This window comes from Suncus etruscus, chromosome 10 (genome assembly GCF_024139225.1).
Source record: "Suncus etruscus isolate mSunEtr1 chromosome 10, mSunEtr1.pri.cur, whole genome shotgun sequence".
NCBI classification, from domain to species: Eukaryota; Metazoa; Chordata; class Mammalia; order Eulipotyphla; family Soricidae; genus Suncus; species Suncus etruscus.
In genome coordinates, this window is record NC_064857.1 from 88,101,884 (window position 1) to 88,121,537 (window position 19,654).

Here is a 19,654-nt window from a genome sequence, read left to right on the forward strand (position 1 = left end):
CACCACTGTGTTAACACTCCAGCCCCCTAAATTTTACCTCTAAATTATAGTCTCATAGATTTAATATCATAATTCAAGACAGTACAAAACAGAATGACCACGTCAAAGGAGATAAATGAGTCCCACCTAATTTCTACTTTATTTAATGTCACTTCTTTCCTATTTCAGCCATCAGTACAATGGTATTCAAAAGGATGAGGGAGATGAAGTTTATAAAGAGAGGGTCTATTTTCTTTGAAAGAAACAAACAGAATTCTCTTGTGATTTATGCAACTAAAACTATAAGGAAAAGAATCAGTGAAAATGTGAAGAAAATGGAATTTTGCAAAGAAAGAATTAACAGGCAGATGATGAGGGGAAACAGTAAAAGCCTCGGATGAAAATAAGTGACATGGATTCAGAAAGAAACCACCTTAGTGCCGAAACAGATAAACATGGTTTCAAGACTTTCTTGGGATGGCCTAGTCTCACTGGAGCCTGCTTGGGATGGGAAAGGCTTGCCCTGTTGGAGGACCCAGTGTTCCATTCACCCACACCCACACTCACTTGCATTCAAACATCTCAACCCCATGGCAATCTGAGAAAGAAGCTGCAACTGCACTGAACTGGAGAAGGTAGGTCTAAGAAGCCATGGTGCTTAATTGTCCCAGTGATAAAGCTGTGAGAATAAGCCACATGATATCTCTGAAGTTTACAGTACTAACTTGGTAGGAACATAGAAAAATGGGCCAGAGTGGTGGCGCAAGCAGTAAGACATCTGCCTTGCCTGCACTAGCTTAGGATGGATCGCAGTTCGATCCCTCGGCCTCCCATATGATCCCCCAAGCCAGGAGCAATTTCTGAGCACATAACCAAAAGTAACCCTTGAGCGTCACTGGGTGTGACCAAAAAATAAAAACAACAACAACAACAACAAACTAAATGAGAAACTTGTGTAGAAGCCCACTAAGCTCAGAAAGCTTAACTAGGGCCTAACAACTCATCAAATCCTTGGACATGGACCAGCTCAAAACATGAAGCTCACCACAAAGATTAGTGAATGCAGTTAAGGAAATAACTACACTAACAACAATCTTGACAATGTTAATGAGTGAGAGAAGTAGAATGCCTGTATTGAATACAGGGAGGGGTGGAGGAAGAGGGAGATGGGGGCATTGGTGGTGGGAATGTTGCAGTGGTGAAGGGTGGTGTTCTGTTTATGACTGAAACCCAAGTACAATCATGCTAGTAATCATGGTGCTGAAATAAAGATTTTATATTAAAATAAAAGAAATGGAAAAAAAAAGCCAGAGCAATAGGACAGTGGTAAGGCATTTGCTTTGCACATGGCCAATACAGGAAGAACCCTCGTTCAAATCCCGACATCCCATATGGTCCTGCCAGGAGCGACTTCTGAGCACAGAGCCAGGAGTAATCCCTGAGCACTGTCTGTTGTGATCCAAAAACAAAACAAACAAACAACAAAAAGAATGGCATGAAAGGATGCACTCAAGGACCCATCCAGCCCACAAGGAAATAGGTGGTCTTTCACTGCAGCGGTCCTTAAGCCTGCTCAAAAGTCTTTGGCTATACGTAATCCATTCTACATGATGAGGCTTTATGGAGAAGCACACAAGTTGATGTTGATTTCCAACATAATCTTCTGATGAGAATGATCTAAAATAAAAATGTGGAAAGGCCCATGAATACATAAAAAGAGAAGTCTGTGAGGGATGGTAAAACTAGGAGCAGGAAGGTTGTTTATAAGTACTATGATGCAAGGCCTATTCGTTTTGCAGCCTCCTTTACCACACCTGATATTAGCTTGAATTCACAAACTACATTGCTATGACAAAAACTGTCTGTGTCCACAAATATAGATAGCAGGTACAATCCTTCAAAAGCTTTAAGTGTCTGGTAGAATTTCCAAGTTCCTATCCTATTTGAAAGTGACATGGGTTCTAGCTCCTAAATTCTAAATCTCGGAATCTTGATTTGTTGTTGATTTTTCTTTTTGGGGTGCTACTCAGGGCTTCCCCTGTCTCTGTGCTCACTCCTGTAAGGCTCAAGGAACCAAAAATGGTGGCAGGAACAAACATAGTAGTCTGTGCGCAAGGCAAGCGCCCTCCTTGCTGTACTATTGCTTGGGTCCGAGAATTCTACTATAAAACCTTTGCTTTACCAAGTTTAGTATTAGTAAAGACTAAATCTCCAAACAATAAAGTTGCCCCTAAATTTTCTACCCTTAAAACTGACTCCATTTTTATCCCTGCCACCAGAAAGCCCAGCAGCCTCCACCAACACTCACAAGCCTGGCAGAAAAATGGCTGATTCCTCAACTAAGCACCAAAGAAAATGTTCATCAACTCTTCCCAGGTAGTCTGATCTGGGCTGAAAACTCTAGGGCCTTCTCAGAAGGGGTGGAGAAAATCACCCTTTTTGTCTGAAGGAAGAGCTGCCCACGACAACACTAGACACCCTCCATGTGGCCCAGCTTCACAACTTAACATCATCAAATGTCAAATCACCAAATATGTTCCATATCCTGGCCTATATTGTCACAAGCATCTGGGCAACATCCCAAAATTTTCTAGCATCAGCCCAATAGGATTACAGCCAATCTAATGGGAAAGTCACGGAGAAGGCCACCAAGTCCAATGAGTCTGCAGAGTAACACAAAAGGCTCAAGTGGCACCAGCCACAGCCCAGTAAATTAGACAATGACTTTAGTAACGTGTAACTAACAACAAACCAAGGATTCTAAGATTTGGAATTCAGGATAGAACCCATGTCATTTTTAAATAGGATAGGAACTAGCTGACTTGGAAATTCTACCAGACACTTGAAGCTTTTGTAGGGTCGGACCTGCTATCTGTATTTGTGGACACAGTTTTTGACATAGCAATGTAGTTTGTCAATCCAAGCTAAGTGACATGAAACAATGATTTCAAATGGGCTCTTTTTGATCTAAGTTTTGATCATTCCATTTGCCTTTTGTGCTGTAGCAAACAATGTGAAATAAATTTGTGCCTGTAAGGGGGCAGGCTGGAATGGTGGGTAGGAAACTGGATATAGGTGGTGGATTGGTGTTTGAACAGTTATACCTAACACAACGGTATTATAAATATCACGATAAATCAGTGTTAAAATAGATTTTTTTTTTTTTTTTTGGTTTTTGGGTCACACTTGGCAGCTCTCAGGGGTTACTCCTGACTCGCTGCTGGCAGGCTTAGGGGACCATATGGGATGCTGGGATTCGAACCACCATCCTTCTGCATGCAAGGCAAACACCCTACCTCCATGCTATCTCTCCGGCCTCGTTATAATGGATTTTTTTATAGTACGCGAGGGTGTCTTTTGCTAGAAGGGTCTGACATACATACAGCAGCAGTTCCTAGGAATTACTTCTTGTGAGGTTTGGGAGGGACAATGAATTGGCCCACGGGGTAATGCAATCCCTTAACCCTGTACTAGCCAGCCCTGCTGGAAGAGTTTCCTGGGAACAAGGATGCTATCTCTTCCTGCAGTGCTATCTCTCTAATAGTGCGATGTGACACAGCTTGGCTCAAGCCTTGCAGACGCTCAAAGAGAAAGTATGGATGAGACGTGATGATTGGTAGCAGCTAGCAACAGCAGTCACTGAGTGCTGTTTGGTGGCAAGTGGCCATACCTGTTTCAAAAAAAAAAAAAAAAAAAAAAAAAAAAAGCAAGCGTCAGTTCATTTTTAGAATTATTCCACACATAAGCTTTTTTTCTTCCTCTCTTTGAACTTAAGATAAACCCATTGTACCCAAACCCAAGATTTGGGGTATGAGTGTTGTACCACAAGCAGTGGTGCTTTGGGGGGAGTGAGGGAGGGAGACACTCGTAGGCTCTGGCTCAGCGGGATTAGCAGTGGGAACACTGCAATGCCAGGGACTGAACTGGGTCGACTGAAGGGGAGGAGAGGCAAAACCCCTGAACCCAAACCCCAAGATGTTGAAACCAAAGGAGCTGATTAAGAGGCCAGAACTTGTCAAATAAAAGCAACAGCTACCAGAGTCCATGGGCGAGAGGACAAAGGGAAAAAGAGTCAAGGCAATGAGGTCGAGGTGGGAGGGCGAAATTGGCTTTCAAAAGAGAGACCAAGTGGGGGCCGCAGAGAGAGCATGGAGGTAGTGCGTTTGCCTTGCATGCAGAAGGAGCCGGTGGTTCGAATCCTGGCATCCCATATGGTCCCCCGAGCCTGCCAGGAGCCATTTCTGAGCGTAGAGCCAAAAGTAACCCCTGAGTGCTGCCGGGTGTAAAAACCAAAAGAGAAACCAAGTGGAGCAAGAAAGTGAACAAAAGGCAACAGCTAGAGCCACTCATGCCCCCTCCCCATTCCAATGGTGTCCAGCTCAACGCTCTCCAGGCTTTTACTTATTTGGTTTTTGGGTCACACCCGGTGATGCTCAGGGGTTACTCCAGGCTCTAGGCTCAGAAATCGCTCCTGGCAGTCTCGGGAGTCCGGAGGGGGAACCAATATGGGATGCCGGGATTCGAACCGGGGTCCATCCCGGGTGGGCCGCGTGCAAGGCAAACACACTCCCGCTGCGCTATCGCTCCGGGTCCCCTCACTTCCGCTTCCTGCAGCACCACCGGCCCAATCCGCCCCGCCCCGCCCGAGCCCCCGAGACTTCCGGCTCCCTCCTCGGCCCCGCCCGCGCGCGCGCCCATTGGCCGGCCGCCCGTTGTCCCGCCCCGTGACGCGGCGCGGCGCGGCCAATGAGCGGCTGCCACACTGCGGCCCGCGCCCCGGGGGTTGGAGCGTCTCGGCTTCGGGTCGGCCGGGCAGACGCGCGAGCGCTGGCCGAGGTTTCGCGTCGTTCCCGGCTTCCGCCTTCCTCCCCCGATCCGGGCCGGTCCCGCTTCGTGTCGCGTCGCCCCGCAGCTCCCATCATGCGCCCGCGCCGCCGCCTAGCGCCGTTCCCCGCCGGCGCGGCCCTGCTGCTCGCCGCGGCCCGCCTGGTCGCCGCCGCCTCGGACGTGCTGGAGCTCACCGACGACAACTTCGAGAGCCGCGTCGCCGACACGGGCTCCGCCGGCCTCATGCTCGTCGAGTTCTTCGCGCCCTGGTGAGGCCCAGGGCGGAGGAGGGCTGGGGGGAAACTGAGGCCAGGCGAAGGCCGAACCCGGAGACACCCCCCTGCAGGCCTCCCCCGCACCCCGCACCCGCGCCCCTCCCGCGCACTTCCGTCCGCCTCGCCTGGGCCCCTGGAGTTTCTCCATCGGGGTGTCTGGTCTGGCCTGTCACTCGCTCCTCTCCGTTCTGCGGAAGGGATAGACAGACACCCCGAGGCCTCTTCTGGGGGGCAAAGTGTGCGTGTCGTCCCCGGGCGAGGGGATGGGGTGATGATGGTCTTGGGGCCACCCCGGCGCTTGCTTGCTTGCTTTCTTCGAGCCCCAAGCCTCGAAAGCCCACTTGGTTGCTGAGCCAAGGTCATCCGGTGGCTGCTGCTGCAGGATTGGGCATCCGAGCGCTTTTGCTTTCTCGAGGCATTGCCCTGCACTTTCCTTTTTCCCGAATTGAGCTGATTACTAGGTTTCTCCAGCGTCACCAGCAGGATTCTTCTCAAAAAAGCATAGGTGAACCAGCATAATGACGTCGGGATCTGCATGCATGAAATCACATTTGATTAGGAGTTCTTAAAAAAGGAACTCCCCCCAAGACTCCAATGAGAGTAGCCTGTACTGTAGAGGAATGCTTCTGGGCTAAATTCCTTAGGTTAGAACTGGAAATGAGCTGGATTGGGGGGGGGAATTTTCTTGCCCAGTTAACACTTAAGTTTTTTTTTTTTCTTTTCTTAACCATGACCAAAATAAAAAGAAACAAAACCCAAAGCCTTCTCTTAATGTATGGTATAGCTCAGTATAGCCATAATATATACAGTACTTAATTTTTTTTCCTGCCTATTTGGTTTAAAGGTGTCAGATAAATGAAGTTACTGTTATACTTTTTTCATTTCTCACTCTATAAGCTGTAAAGGGAAGATAGCAGCCACAAACGGAAGGCAGCAAATTGTGGCCTCATAAGTGGTCTTCATTTGTCTCTAGAACTCACTCCCTAAGAAACAAACTTTCTTTTAGGGGGTGGGATGTGGGTTTTGAGCCATGGCCAGTGGAGCTCAGGGCTTATTCCTGGCTCTCAAACCTGGAGGCCTGAAGCCACGTGGAATGCCGGATATCCGGATATCCAACCCGGGTCAGCTGCATGCAGGGCAAATGTCCTCCCCCGCTGTGCTATGGCCCTCCTAGAAAGCGATAAGAAACGAATCTTGCCAAACATGCAATCATGTTAAACTTGAGTTAGATATTATTGCAGAGTGATCATATAGAGGTTTTTCTTTTTTAATTTCTGTTGACTGTTCTCCTACTTTAAAGTTGTTGCCTCTGTTTCCTTAAGAAATGATGTATCCCATCATACACTAGACTACCCCCAAATTGGGTGGATCTCTGCTGTGCTGTCTGCTTTTAATTGGTCTACAAGGTAAGGCTGATCTCCACAATGCCAGTAGGATCAGTTTTCCGAGAGTATATTGGAGTCCAGGATCTGAGTCGAAAAAGCCCTTGTTTCTAATCATTCAATTGTTTTTATTAATACTTAAGCTGGAACTCTTTTCTGACTGTTATGGTGTTTTTTGTGCAGGTCAGAAACAAGTTCTTTTTTTTTTTTTTTCATTGGTTTCATGTTTCTTTTTTCCTCTTGATTTTGCAAGAGAAAGTAAGAGTATCTTTTCAATTGACTTTATGGATTTCTGTTTTTATTATGGAGTTAATCAGCTTAGTAATTCATAAGAATTTAAGTGTCTCTGGGGGAATTTCTCCAGGGAGCTAATACTTAATATATTAATAAGCTTTATTACCTACCAAAACGTTTAATTTAAATATTTTATTAATAGTTGTTCAGTTTTATGTTCTCAAAATTTACTTACTTGTACTTTGTTGTACTTACTTGTACTTTGACAATTTTAAAAATAATGAGAGCTGAGGGATAGCATGGTGGTAGGGCATTTGCCTTTCATGCAGAAGGATGGTGGTTCAAATCCCGTATGGTCCCCTTTGCCTGCCAGGGGGGATTTCTGAGCATAGAGCCAGGAGTAACCTCTGAGTGCTGCTGGGTGTGACCCAGAAACCAAAAAAAAAAAAGAAAAAGAAAATAATGATATTTGACACAATATTCTAGAATATGGGAAGATATTATATGGATAGTATGATATATCATTTCTATGCGGTTTTTTTAATGAATATTTTCAGCAAGAAATGCTCAAAAATTTCTTCTGGGCAAGTAACTGTTGCTCTTTTTCTACTGGGACCTAAAAATACTGTCTCCCTGTTAGCTTGCTATTCCTATTGTGTCCAGAAACTCCTTTTATTTTCACTGGCTAGAATTGACACTGTAGACATGAAGGAATTGTTGGATGAAAGTATGTTAAGACTCATTATCTGGGCCTGGAGATATAGCATATCAGTAGGGTGTTTGCTTTGCACACAGCTGATCCAGGACTGAGGGTGGTTCGAATCCCAGCATCCCATATGGTTCCCTGTGCCTGCCAGGAGCAATTTCTGAGCATAGAGCCAGGAGTAGTCCCTGAGCGCTGCTGGGTGTGACCCAAAAAAAAAAAAACAAAGAAAAAAAGTTATCAATTTCTAGGTTGATAGGATTATATTCATTTAAGTAAGCGGAAGGAAGAAGTCGTTAATTTTAATGACCATCCTCACTCCACCTGAGTTCTTTTTTTTTTGGTTTTTTTTTTTTTGGGCCACACCCCGCGGTGCTCAGGGGTTACTCCTGGCTATCTGCTCAGAAATAGCTCCTGGCAGGCACGGGGCACCATATGGGACACCGGGATTCGAACCAACCACCTTTGGTCCTGGATCGGCTGTTTGCAAGGCAAACACCGCTGTGCTATCTCTCCGGGCCCTCCACCTGAGTTCTTATACCTGGTGAATTTGGAGAATTGTTTATTCCAGCTTTACTGGTTGGTACTCTTTAAATGATTCTTTCTGCACACTTGATGGTTGTGTAGATGTTGTCAGTACTATAAATTGGTTTCATTTCAACCTTGAAACTTAAAAACACACCCTGCGCTCTTGATTTTGGGAATTCTTTCATAGTAAGTTCTCTTTGTAGGGTCCAGGCATGCAATTTTTTTAAGTTTTTGTGTTTTTGGGGAGGGGGTTTGTACAGGCAGTGGAGCTGGGACATTACATAGTGCCAAGAGCTCTTGCATGTAAAACAGGCTCCAGCCCTTGAATCATCTCCACAGGCTACTGGTGGGTTTTTTCCCCCCTTAATGCTCCATAGATAATTATTATACAAATGGATTGAGACCTACTTATTTAGAGTAATTATACTATTCCATTGTTTTAAGATCGTTGAGGTGAATTTTTTTTTGCTTTTTGATGGCCTACTAAATGATGTTCAGGATGTTGAGGCAGGCATCTGCCCATGGTAGTCTGTCCATAGGTAGGGCCAACGTTTTTTTTTCTTTTATTGATTTTTGGTCCACATTTGGTGGTGATCAGAGGTCATTCCTGCTGGGACTCAAGGCACCATAGATGATGCTGGGGGATCAAACTGTGCAAGATCTTCCTGATATACTCTCTCTGACCCCGGGTAATTTTTTTGCTTTTTGGCAGCTGGGTTGGCTGCACCCAGCTGTTCTCAGGTCTTGGTCCCAACTCTGATCAGAGATCACTCCTCATCCTGCTGCTGGTGGTACCTGAGTCAGCCACATGTAGTATAAGTGACCTAGCTGTTCTGCTCACTCTCTAGTCCTTTAGTGGCTTTATTACCTATTTTCTCCCATCGATATAAAACATCACTTCACAGTTCTTTGAATCATTATTAGTAATGTTACCACATCTGATAGAGCTGCTTAAACTTTTTCAGTCATCACTCTTTTAGGCCTGAGAAACAAAACTGGACAAGCACTGCCATCACTTGTTTGATTGTAAAATTTGGGTGGTTGTATTTTCAGAAACCTTTATTGTTGCCAGTTTTGTAGTTTTTTGTGGGGTTGTTTTTGTGGCCCCCACATTCTTTACCCAATCTCATGTTATCCACAGTTTTAAAATCTGAGCTCTAAAGTACCCTCCTGTGTCTTTTTTGGAGGGCGGGGGATTGGTGCCAGGGATTGAGCGTGGACCACATACTTGCAAGATAATTGCTTTATATATATAACTGAGCTATATCCTGATCTTTTTCTTTTTCCCCATTCCCCCCCCCCCACTTTTTTTTGTTTTGAGTCCCTGGCTCTGCCTTCAGAGACCATGTGGTGTCAGGCATCAAACATGGGGCTCCATAGTATAAAACATGGCCTATGAGCTATTTCCTTGGCGCCTTTTTTTTTTCCAGCCACACCAAGTGGTGCTCAGGGGTTACTTCTGGCTCTGCCCTCAGAAATCGCTCCTGACTGGCTCAGAGGACCATATGGATGCCAGGAGTCGAACCTGGGTCAGCTGTGTGCAAGGCAAACTCGCTCTACCTCTCCGGCCTCTTGGCTCCCTTTTTTTTTGGTGGGGAGGGGGTCACACCTGGCAGTGCTCAGGGGTTACTCCTGGCATTATGCTCAGAAATCGCTCCTGGCAGTCTCAGGGGACCATATGGGATGCCAGGATTCAAACCACCGTTCTTCTGCATGTAAGGCAAACACCGTACTTCCATGCTATCTCTCCAGCCCCATCTTGGCTCCTTTTTTTAAAAAAAAAATTAATAGTTTTGTTGCCTATGAGGTTACAGAACTCATCATCTCTGCAAGTGATTCCTTTGCAACTCATTGATTTTTCAAGAGATATTAGACAGCTGGTGCTAAATGTATGTGGCTGTGGAGTTTCTCCTCACTGCTCCAGCTGTATATACAGTTAACTAGATTTGAGGTAGCAGGAGTGCCTGATTGTTCTCTAGGAAAATATTCTCGTTGACATTTTTTATCCTCATCAGTTCTGATAGGTGAACCATGTAGCTAGTTTGCTAAAAGTCTTATCCAAAAGTCCTGTTGAAACTAAATTGGTAAAGAAGAAAACCTTCAACAAACTGTTAGATAAAACTTAAACTGGACACTTCCATTTTAGTTTTGGTTTTAGTGTGGGGCCACATCCACATCTTCCGGCTCTGTTCAAAGATCACTCAGATCATATACTGTGCCAAGGATCTGAGAAAATTTGTATACAAATACTGCGATATTTGAAGGCTGGCCGCGGGCCACAAAATGTTGTACGGAGGGCCGCGAGTTTGAGACCCCTGATGTAAACCATAAAATTACTCTTAGACAAAATTTCGGTTGTTTTGGGGCATTGCTCAGGGCTTACTTTTGACTCTGAGTTTAGGGATCACTCCTGGTGGTGCCTGGAGGACAATTTATGGTGCCAGGGATTAAACCTGGGTTTGTTATGTGCAAGGCAAGTGCCCTGCCCTCTGTTTTGTCTCTCGGCCTTAAAACAAACTTTGTTAAGATTTTTTTTCCAGTGGGGCTGGAGCAGTGGCACATGCGGTAGGGCGGTTGCCTTAAATGCGCTAATGTAGGAGGTTTGATCCCCTGGCGTCCCATATGGTCCCCCAAGCCAGGAGCAATTTCTGAGCAAATAGCCAGGGGTGACTTACCCCTGAGCGTCACCAGGTGTGGCCCCAAAACCAAAACTCTCTCCCAATTTAGTTAAGATGGTAGATGCCAGAATGTATGAAATGAGTATCTCCTGAGCCTCTTGGGCTTCTGGTAAAAGAATTTAAGGTGGGGCTGGAGAAATTATACAGCATGTGAGGTGTTTGCCTTGCATAGACTCAGCTCTGGTTGACCTGGTGTGACATGGGATCTCATGTGGTCCGCCAAGCACCACCAGAAGTCATTTCTGAGTGCAGAGTCAGGTGTAAGCCCTGAGCATTGCCAGATATAGCCCAAAACAAAGCAAAGTAATAAGAATGGAGGAGGGGGGCTGGAGAGATAGCATGGAGGTAAGGCGTTTGCCTTTCATGCAAGAGGTCATCGGTTCGAATCCCAGCGTCCCATATGGTCCCCCGTGCCTGCCAGGAGCAATTTCTGAGCATGGAGCCAGGAGTAACCCCTGAGCACTGCTGGGTGTGACCCAAAAACCACAAAAAAAAAAAAAAAAAAGAATGGAGGAGGACCCAGAGAGATAGTACAGGGGTTAAGGTAATTGCCTTTCATGTGACTGGCCCTAGTTTTGATTCCTGGTACCATGCAGAACAGTGGGTCCTGAGAACTGCTTGGGTGTGGCTCCTCCCCAAAAAGGGGGGGATAGATAAAAAAAAGTACTTAATGGAGATTCTCTTTTGTTTGTTTTATTTTGTGGCCATGCCTGGTAATGCTCGGGTTATTCCTGGCCCTGCATTCAGTAATTATGCCTGTCGCAATTCAAAGCACCCTACATGGGATGATGGGGAATTATACCTGGGTTTGTTGCATGCAAGGCAAGTGCCTTACCTACTATATGTCATTGCTACTCCTGATGAAGATCTTCAAGATTAAATATTAGGGGCCAAAGCGATAATATAGCGGGTAGGGTGCTTACCTTGCATGAGGCTGGCTCAGGTTCAATCCCCAGCACCCTGTATGGAACTCTTTTTTTTTTTTTTTTTTTTTTTTTGGTTTTTGGGCCACACCTGGCGGTGCTCAGGGGTTACTCCTGGCTGTCTGCTCAGAAATAGCTCCTGGCAGGCACGGGGGACCATATGGGACACCGGGATTCGAACCAACCACCTTAGGTTCTGGATCGGCTGCTTGCAGGGCAAGCACCGCTGTGCTATCTCTCCGGGCCCTGTATGGAACTCTTAAGTAATGTCAGGAGTAGTTTCTGAGCATAAAGGTAGGGCATTTATTTGCCTTGATGCGGAAGGATGGTGGTTCGAATCCCAGCATCTCATATGGTCCCCCAAGCCTGCCAGGAATGATTTCTGAGCGTACAGCCAGGAGTAACCCCTGAATGCCACAGGGTGTGACCCAAAAACAACTAAACAAAAGAACAGGAAAAAAAAAAACATTATGTAAACATGACTGTCTGTATAGGTGTGGACACTGCAAGAGGCTTGCCCCTGAATATGAAGCTGCAGCAACCAGATTAAAAGGAATAGTTCCATTAGCAAAGGTGAGTAAAAATGGGTTCTTCATAAGAGAAATGGAGTATGGGCCAGAGAGATAACACAGCAGGTGGGGGTGCTTGCTTTGTAGGGGTTCAATTCCCAGCATCTCATATGTTCCCCCAAGCACTGTGAGGAGCGGTTCCCAAGTGCAGAGCCAAGAGCAACCCCTGAGTATTATGGGTTGTTGCCTAAAGAAAATAAAAATGGGAATATTTAGAATGAGCTCACTCATGTACGGGAATTAAAGATACACAGCAAGGTAGCAACAAAGGGCCAAAGGCAGTAAAACAGGAAAAATTGATCTGGACAGCAGGGGGCAAGGCTGGAGGAAGGAAAGGGATCCTGGGGTCCTCAAGAGGGAGGTGGGTACACTGGTGATGAATGTGGTGTTGGAATTATGTGAACAGCAATATTGTACATCAGAACTTCAATCAAAATAGTAAAATGAAAATATTAAACAATATTGGATGTGAGGGCTATCTGGCTGGCTAGGCGGGTGTCCCCTTCCTCACTGTTCCATGTACGTCCCTCCCAAAGCTGTGTGCTCAGTTGAAGAGGACTGTCTCCCCAAATAGAGACGGTCCATTCTTTGGTCAAGGGTATACGAGTAGATGTGCTCCCTGCTAGGACCTCCAAACAAGCTCTCAAAATATTAAACAATATTTGGTAGTAAGGGGGCCAGGGAAATAGCATGGAGGTAGGGCATTTGCCTTGCATGCAGAAGGACGGTGGTTCAAATCCCGGCATCCCATATGGTCCCCTGAGCCTGCCAAGAGTGATTTCTGAGCACTGCCGGGTGTGACCCAAAAACCTAAAAAATATATATATACATATTTGGTAGTAAGAATTGCGTAGGCGGCCAATCATAGAGTTGGTGAGCTACCTTGTACTTGGCTGACTCTGACTTAGTCTCTTATAAAATGTATGGTCCCCCAATCTTCGTCAGAAGTGATCCTTGAAAATCACTTGGGTGTGGTTTCCTCCCCACCCCCCAAAAAAGAAAGGACAGATATAGGTAAAAATGGGGCTGGAGAGATAAGATAATACAATGGGTAAGATATTTGCCTTGCATGCATCTAACCTTGAATTGATCCCAGCACCTCATGTTTCCTAGAACCTGGCAGGAAGATCCCTAAGCATAGAGCCTGGAGCAAGCCTGGAGCACTACTTGTTGTGGCTCCAAAATAACATCCAAAAAGGGGAGTGGGTGGGGGGCAAATTGGAGCCCTAGTACAGTGCGTAAAGCACTTGCCTTGCATGCAGCTGATCCAGCTTCCATCTCAAGCATCCCATATGATCCCCTATGCCCATCAGGAATAACCCCTGAGCACCACTAGGAGTGGTCCAACCCCCAGCCCAAAAGGGGAAAACTACCATTGAGTCAGTGACATCTTTAAACTCCCAAATAATCTGTCCAGTGATTGGAATAAGAAAATTAGAGTGTTGTGGACTGAGAGGACTGGTCATCCATAAATTAGATACTTAACTTTTATAAAGTTTTGTAAGGTTTTATTCTGTGATAAAGCCCATAGTTGCCCCAATTCAAAGGCCCATATCTTGACCAACCTCAAATGTTTCATATATATATATATATCCATATATAGGGCTTAATTTGGAAACTTCATTACTTATTTGGTTTTGGCTTTAGTGCCACACCTAGGTGTCACTAGAATCTGGCTCATTGCATGAGGGATTGTTTGGTACTGGGGATAGAGCTGAGGGCCTCATGTAAGCAAAGCATGAATGTAAAGCGTTGGATTATCTCTCCAGCCCTAAAAACTGCCTTTAATCCTTACGTGGCAGGTGCCACTGGGAAAAAAAGTTTAATTACTCTCTTCTGCCTATAACTTTTTGAACCTCATTTTATTTTGTTTGTTAATTTTTTTTGTTTGTTTTTGGGCCACACCCCGCAGCACTCGGTTACTCCTGGCTCTGTGCTCAGAAATCAGGGGATCATTTGAGATGCTGGGGATCGAATCTGGGTCCATCTTGGATTGGCAGCGTGAAATGGCAAGTGCCCTACCGCTGTGCTATTGCTCTGGCCCAAACCTCAGTTTATTTTAAAGCAGTAAAAAAGAATTTTTTTTTAAAGGAGTGAGGAGTCCTTAGACTCTGGGAGTTGAAGATTAGATGAAGTAATATTTGTTAAGTATGTTATAATGCCTACATTTTTTTTTTTTTTTTTTTTTTTGGTTTTTGGGCCACACCCAGTGACGCTCAGGGGTTATTCCTGGCTATGTGCTCCTGGCTTTGGGGACCATATGGGACGCTGGGGGATTGATCCATGGTTCGTCCTAGGCTAGCGCTGGCAAGACAGACACCTTACCTCTAGTGCCACCGCGCCAGCCCCATATTGCCTACTTCTAAGTGACTCAAAAGATGAGACTCGTTTTTGCATCCTCGTGATAATTCTCACCAGATCTGTCATGTGGTTACTGTAAAAGACTGATTCTAGCTCAGGGAACAGCATTCAAGTAATTGATGCCTTTGACACCAAATTTGATAACAAGTATCTCCATGTGATCTATGAAATCAATTGTCTTCCACCGGGCCGGAGAGATAGCATGGAGGTGTAAGGGGTTTGCCTTGCATGCAGAAGATTGGTGGTTCGAATCCCGGCATCCCATGTGGTCCCCTGAGCCTGCCAGGAGCAATTTCTGAGCATAGAGCCAGGGAGGGACACCTGAGTGCTGCCGAGTGTGACCCAAGAAACAAAAAAAAATTGTCCTCCACCACACATTGAAGGTTATGTACACTCAAGCATGTCTCCTTGATGGCGATTATTATCAAACAAGCAGTTATAGTATTTGGGGGGCGGGCACACCTGGCTGTGCTCAGAGCTTACACCTGGCTCTACACTTTTTTTTTTTTTTCTAATATTCTAACATATATTATTCTTTTTTTTTTTTTTTTTTTTTTTTTTTTTAACATATATTATTCTTGGCAGTATTTCTCAACCAGGGATGGCAGATAAAAGTCACATAAGTGGAGAGCTACCTAACAAGACTAATAAACCAACCAGTCTGCGGTGGGTTGGGGGGGGGGGCAGGAGCAAGAAAGAAACTGGGTTGGAAAGGATTCTCTGTTGGAAAAATTGAGAAAACTGGCTTCCGGTGCAAATTCCCTTTTCCAGGGCCAGAGATAGAATATAGTAGGTAGTTTGCTTCCCTTGCATGCAACTGGCCCAAGTTTGATCCCTGGCATCCCATATGGTCTCCTGGGCCCCACCAAGAGGAATTGCTTTGTCACCCAGAAAGATTCTCGAGCTTGCACACCATGAGCAATTTCTGGCCTCACTAGAACCAGATACATATATACACCACAAAAGGGTTGTGACGTCTAATTTGTGAGCATCTTAGCCAAGAATTGTCAGCTTTGGTAAGCACTATTGCCATAGTTTGAGTTTGTCAACTAATTGTAATCCCAGAGCACACATGTGCAAGCCACTAACGGTGTAAAGCACACTGTTATAACAGCAAAGGACAAAAGGGAGATCCAGGATTCTGTGGCATGTATGCCAAGAATTCCTTGGCCCTTTTATGATTTCACACATCCCAATACTTTGGGAATATAGGAAGAACCTATAGCAGGCTGTTGGCCAATAAGCGGTTTGTCTATTTCTATCCTTAGGTTGATTGTACTGCCAATACAAACACATGCAATAAGTATGGAGTCAGTGGATATCCAACCCTGAAGATATTTAGAGATGGTGAAGAAGCAGGTGCTTATGATGGACCCAGGACTGCCGGTAAGAATCAGTTTTACATTTTGGAAATTAAATTTGTGAAGCAAGGGCTGATCATTGCTTTGTATGTACAAGGCCAACATTTCAATATTTGGTTTCTGTCACCACATAGTCCCCAAGCAACATTGGGAGTGACCCTGAAGCAATGAGATGGGAGTAGTGAACAGCACCAAGAGGTGGTGCCCCTATTAGATTTTTTTTTGTTTTGTTTTTTTGCTTTTGGTTTTGGGACCATAGTTTGTGTTACTCCAGGAGTACACCTGGTCCTATGCTCAGGGATCACTCTGGGGATCATGTAGGGTGCTAGGGTTTAAACATGAATCAGTCATATGCAAGAAAGATGCTTTACCCTCTGTTCCAGCCTTGATTTTTTTTTTCCTCCTGTAAGAGGTCTGGTTGGTAGCTAATTAAAAAAACAACACCCAGGTGAATTGATTATGTAAGTAATACAGAAAATACTTGAACTTGTAGTAATGTCATCTAGACATATTTTATATTTCTGCTTTTTTTAATATTTTGGTTTTATTAACTAAGATAAATTGGTTATAAGAACTGATTATTTTGGGCCCGGAGAGATAGCACAGCGGTGTTTGCCTTGCAAGCAGCCGATCCAGGACCTAAGGTGGTTGGTTCGAATCCCGGTGTCCCATATGGTCCCCTGTGCCTGCCAGGAGCTATTTCTGAGCAGACAGCCAGGAGTAACCCCTGAGCACCGCCGGGTGTGACCCAAAAACCAAAAAAAAAAAAAAAAAACTGATTATTTTTTTTTCAATATCTTGGAAGCCTGAGTGAGAGTGGCAGTCATATAGGGCTCGGGCTTTTCTTTCTGGTTCTTTGCTCAAGAGTGACCCCTCGTGGTGCTGGGGGGATTACATGCAAGACAACTGCTTTCCCCTCATATACTATCTTGCCAGGTGTTTAACATTTATTCACAAAACAGAGTTCAGGCCCGAGAGGGTATGCAGGGTTTAAAGTAGAAGAACTGAAAATAGACCAGGGAGATAGCTCAGCAGGCTGAAGCACACACTTTCCTCAGTTTCATTCATCACCTCATAGTCCCTCAAGTATACCAAACTGGGAGCATTGGTAGATTAGACCACCACCACCCCCAAAAAGGAAGATATTTCTTGAAATCATTGTATGCCATTACTTATAACTACATAATTCACAATAACAAAAATGATATAAGCAAACCATGTCTATCAATTGATTTGTGAATATATGAAATGTAAAATATACAAAGGAATATTCTTCAACATTTAAAAATAATTTCTTTGTGGCCCAAAAAGCAAAAAAATAAATTCTGGTTGGGGGTTGGAATAATAGCAGAGCAGGTAAGTGTTTGCTTTGCACAAGGCCAAACCAGGTTTGATCCCTGGCATCCTATTTGGTCCCTCAAGCCTTCCGGGAATGATTTGAGTGCAGAGACAGGAGCAACCCCTGAGCACCTCCGGTGTGACCTAAAACCAAACATAATAATAAGTAATTTCTGGAAACTATATGAATTAACCTTGAAAACATGTTGAACCAGATAAGCCAGTTATAAAAGATACACTATATGATTCTGTGTTTATGAGATTCTTGGAGTGGTCTAATTCTTACAAAGGCTGTGGAGAAAAGAGCTTTATTTTTCAAAGTCATGAAAAGAATAATGGAGATAGATCTATTTTTATCATAATTAAAAGAAGTGGGAGTGGGCCAGAGCTGTAGTACAGTGGATAGAGCCTTTACCTTGCATGAGGCCAACAGAGTTCAATCCATGGTACCACATAAGGTCCCCTGAACCTGCCAGAAGTAATCTGGGACTGCTTCTGTCTGTTGTGCTGTTGGTACTCAATGTTTACTCCTTATCATGCAGCACTGGGTCTTGAACCTGGATCTTCTGCATATGAAGTGTGCACTCATTTCTTAAAGCAGTCTCCAGTTCCTCAGAATTCTTTTGATTCAGTTCACCTTCTGGAGTAGGACCACTGCCAAGATGCAGATTTTTGTGTTAGAGGGAAAGACTATTGTTCTCAATATTGAACCATCAGATATAATAGAAAATGTGGAAGCTAAGATCCAGAATAAGAATATTTGAATAAGGGAAGAATTTATCATTAGCAAAGAACCATCTTTGCTGGTAAACGACTTTACATAGATGTAACCTGACCCCTATTCTTTGTGTAAGCTTACCTACAAGAAAGACCCTCCCATTTCTGGGAGGGGTCTTGGGGGAGGTTTCAAAAGATTTGGCTGGGAGGAGAGATGGCTAAAGGAAGAAGCTAAGACGCAGGGCAAGCTAGGGATAGCATGCATAAATGGTTATGATAGGCCACACATACTGGCCAGGGATGAATAAAACTGATATTTCCTGAAGCCTGCCTGTGAGTAGATTTTCTCCTCACTGCAACCCCAACAGCTGAAAGGGAGCGGTTGCAGGGCCATGTGTCATGGGCTGGAGAAAAAAGGCCTCCATCACCATCCACCACCATCCAAGCCTATCCTAAGGGCTCTGATGCAACAAATAGATACATTTGTCAGACTACAACATCCAAAAACAGTCAACTTTTCATCTTGTTTTCAGACTTTATGGCAGGGCTGAAATAAGAATTCTTAAACACCCAAGAAGAATAAGCTTAAGAAAAAGTTGACATTAAACTAGCTGTCCTGAAATACCACATAGTGGCTGAAAATGGCAAAATAAATGGCTTTATCTGGGAATGCTCTTCAGATTAATGTGGTGCTGGAGTTTGAATGGCCAGCCATGTTGACAGACATGTGGCAGATGTTGTTGAACCAACAAGCCAAAAGAAAGGAATTAGGGCTAATAATTGGTATGAATTTAACATTCAGTTGTTGTTTGGTCTAGTGGTTTTGGTTTTGTTAATAAATTATGGTACATTCATGTACTGAATAAATCACTATTCAGTTATTAATAAAGAATGAGGTTGGGGGCTAGAGCAATAGCACAGCAGTAGTTTGTTGTTGCACACTGCCAACTCAGGACGGACCCTCGTTCAATATCCAGCATCCCATATGGTCCCTCGAGCCTGCCAGGAGTGATTTCTGAGCGCAGAACCAGGAATAACCCCTGAGTGCTGCCGGTGTGACCCAAAAACAAAAAAAGTTAATGCCAGATTGCTAGATGAAAAGGTTAGCACTTTGTTTTCTTTTTTCTTTTTCATTCAGGAACTCTGAATCTCTGAATTTGATCCCTAGCATTACCATGGTCTCCTTTTTCTCCCAGGGGAGAAAAGTTCTGGGAGTGACCCTAAAACCAAACAATTTAGAATATTTAAAAATAGAGGTTACTGGGGCCAGAGAGATAGCGTGGAGGCAGGGCATTTGCCTTGCATGCAGAAGGATAGTGGTTTGAATTCTGGCATCTATATGGTCCCCCACACCTGCCAAGAGTGATTTCTGAACATAGAGCCAGGAGTGACTCAAAAAAACAAACAAAAAAAAACAGATTATTACCTATGTGTGTGTGACTGAATTTATAAGCATTTATTACATTTTTATAGTTTTTAACTTGTTTTTAAATTTTATTTTGGGAGGGGCCTCATAGTCTTGCCAGATCACTGTTTCTGAAGCCCAGCAGTGCTGTGGGCGGGGGGCGGGGGGGCGGGGTGCTGCCAAGATTTGAGCTTGAAACCACAGGCATGCTAGGCATGCACTCCAGTCTTTTGAACTTCTTTAAAAATTCCTTTTTATTTCTATTTGAGAATATGGGGAGCCCACACTTAGTGGTGCTCAGGGATTATACCTGTCTTTATGTTCAGAGATCAATCTTTGCAGAGCTCAGGGAACTGTACATGGTACTGGGGCTG

The 19,654-nt window shown here is 44.5% G+C and overlaps 1 protein-coding gene across 2 annotated transcripts in view; it reads left to right on the plus strand.

Annotated features, from left to right (window-relative positions):
• The window catches only part of PDIA3 (protein disulfide isomerase family A member 3), a 178,750-nt gene that overhangs the window by 148,782 nt on the left and 10,314 nt on the right, over positions 1–19,654 (plus strand). Inside the window, exons 2-4 of one of the 2 annotated variants that reach the window (XM_049782488.1) lie at positions 4,899–5,075; positions 12,024–12,102; positions 15,728–15,845. In XM_049782488.1, coding sequence (XP_049638445.1) covers positions 4,900–5,075; positions 12,024–12,102; positions 15,728–15,845 — 373 coding nt within the window. In that variant the 5' untranslated portion in view covers position 4,899. Of the gene's footprint in view, positions 1–4,880; positions 5,076–12,023; positions 12,103–15,727; positions 15,846–19,654 lie in introns of those variants that run through there. The other variant, XM_049782487.1, reaches the window with a different exon arrangement.